This window comes from Triturus cristatus, chromosome 2_2 (assembly GCF_964204655.1).
Source record: "Triturus cristatus chromosome 2_2, aTriCri1.1, whole genome shotgun sequence".
Classification (NCBI taxonomy): domain Eukaryota; kingdom Metazoa; phylum Chordata; class Amphibia; order Caudata; family Salamandridae; genus Triturus; species Triturus cristatus.
In genome coordinates, this window is record NC_140582.1 from 459482501 (window position 1) to 459485096 (window position 2596).

General features: G+C 37.4%; 1 protein-coding gene across 1 annotated transcript; it reads left to right on the top strand.

The window, feature by feature from the left end:
- The first annotated feature begins 1053 nt into the window (after nucleotides 1–1053).
- On the top strand, nucleotides 1054–1899 carry LOC146862359 (zinc finger BED domain-containing protein 5-like). The gene has a single exon (XM_085643079.1). It carries the CDS (start codon nucleotides 1054–1056, stop codon nucleotides 1897–1899), a length of 846 nt encoding a protein of 281 aa, XP_085499205.1.
- The last annotated feature ends 697 nt before the right edge of the window (nucleotides 1900–2596 follow it).

Sequence of the window (2596 nt, forward strand, 5' to 3'; positions counted from 1 at the left end):
GCTGTGGGTATCCTAAAAAACATAACGACGATGGATCGCTGGTGAAAATCCACTGAAGACATCAATGATGGGCCATCATGCTCAAAACAAAGGGAGTTAAGTGAAAAGAAAAGGAAGTTTCGCAAGTACGATGGTGTATATCTATCATTGGGTTTCACATGTTCAGGTTCAGAACATGAACAGCAACCACAATGCGTGCTATGCTATGAAATTTTGTCAAATGAGGCCATGAAACCTTCAAAATTACAAAGATACTTGAAAACTAAGCATAAAGAACATGCAACTAAATCCATAGAATTCTTCAAGAATAAAGAGCAAGAGCTCCTAAAAAGTAGAAAAATAATTAAGAAAACTGCAACGGGCTCCGTTAATGAAAATGCTCTGAAAGCTTCATATGAAGTGTCCATGCTCATAGCAAAAGCTGGAAAACCGCATACAATTGCTGAAGAACTAATAGTACCTGCTGCTAAAGCCATGGTGACAGCAATGGTTTGAGAAAAAGCAGCAAAAGATTTAAATTTGGTGCCATTATCTAACAACACTGTAAAAAAGCGAATTGACAAAATTTCAGACAACATGAAGGAACAGTTGATCGAAAGAGTTTGTAAAAGTCTGCATTATAGCCTACAAGTAGATGAAAGTACGGACATAGCAAAAAAAATCTCATCTCCTGTGTTATGTTAGATATGATTTTGAGGGGAACATTTGTGAAGATTTACTGTTCTGCTGCTATTTGATACATACCACTGCTGAAGAGGTCTTCAGCAGTTTCAATGACTTTCTGACATCAAATGGAATTCAGTGGTCCAAATACATAGGAATCAGCACAGATGGGGCACGTGCCATGTCTGGGAGACTAACTGGACTTGTAGCACGAATAAGGGAAATTAACCCTTCAGTTGTATGGAATCATTGTTGCATTCATCGAGAAGCATTAGCCACTAAGAAGATACCAGAGAATTAAAAAAGGTCTTGAATGAGTCAGCCGAAATTGTAAATTTTATCAAAGCTAGGTCACTAAATTCATGGCTTTTTGAACAGCTCTGTCAGTCCATGGATGGTGATCATCATCAGCTTTTGCTGCATACAGAAGTCCGATGGCTGTCGCGTGGTAGAGTTTTGTCTCAGCTTTTTGAATTAAGAGATGAAATCAGAGTTTTCGTCACTGAACTGGAATCTCCATTTGCACTTTATGAGCGCTTACATGACTATACTTGGTTAGCTATGCTGGCATATATGGCAGATATCTTAACCCATATAAATGCACTCAATTTGAGTATGCAAGGAGTAGGTATCACAATTTTTAATGTTGAAGACAAGATTGAGGCAATGATAAAAAAGTTAGACTTATGGGCTCGTCGCATAACACAAATAAATTTTGATTATTTTCAGAACCTGAAGACATTCTTGGAATCTGCTGATGATAACTTATCAAACAAAGTCTTAGAAATTTTTATCCTGCATCTCCAAAATATGCGGTGTAGTTTTCGTCAGTACTTTCCACTTCCGGATGAAAGCAAAAACTGGATTAAATATCCTTTTAATGTAGATATTGACAATTTAATGGGGCTGACAGCATCTGAAGAAAACGGTTTCATTGAAATCGCGACAGATAGTGCACGTAAGCTTCAATTCAAGGAAAAGTCTCTGAGTCTGACACATTTTTGGCTGCAGGTACGAACAGATTTTCCTGAATTATTGTACAAGGCACTTAAGGTTTTACTTCCTTTCCCCACCACATATTTATGTGAGAAGGCTTTCTCAAACCTTATGTACCTTAAAAATAAGAACAGAAATCACTTGCAAAATGTAGAATCTGACCTAAGGATTCAACTTTCCGAAATAAAACCTAACATTGAAAAGTTAATCGCCGAGATGCAGCACCATCCTTCCCATTAAAATGCTTTTATTTTTGAATATTTTTCAATATAAAATAATGAAAGCTTTAGTAATGGAAGTATTTGCTTGGTGTGTACTTGTTTGTGTATTTTTTGCGAATTACTGTTTAACTTTTTTAAATTTAAATTGTAAAAATTGCTTGGGGGTCCGCGGCCTCCAGTAGTGATGCAGTGGGGGTCCTCAGGAGTCAAAAGTTTGGGAACCACTGAGTTAATCTGTTTTATTGACATAAACGCATTTCTCTTGTGCTTTAATATGTGCTGCAACTAGTACAAAAGTCATTTTGTATGATCTTATCTTGCCATTAGCCCCGCCCACTTGCCACACCTCTATTTGATTGAGCACCTGCACTTATTTTTTCCAATTTAAAGCACTGATTTAAATAAAGGGAAAATAAGATTTCTCAGTGTCATACTGACGCGGTATAGAAAAGTGCGTTAGAAATACCTTTTGATCAGGAAACTATTTGCGTTTCATTTTCATTTAAGCTTCGTAATTGCTCCCAGAAAAAACAGCAGGAATTACTGGCGGCCTGAATTGGTTGGCATTCCGGCATCTATTGTCCTTTTAACATCTTCAGATGTGCAGATGGCCTGGCCTGCAGCTCTCTTGTGCTGGATGGATAAGTGATCCGGGTTGTTCTAATAGAGTGGAAGTTTAGGCTAAAAGCTTCTGCAAAAAATAAAACAAAAAGCCA

Excerpts from the sequence above, each read along its gene's own strand:
- LOC146862359 (XM_085643079.1), top strand. The coding sequence starts at position 1,054 with ATGGATGGTGATCATCATCAGCTTTTGCTGCATACAGAAGTCCGATGG.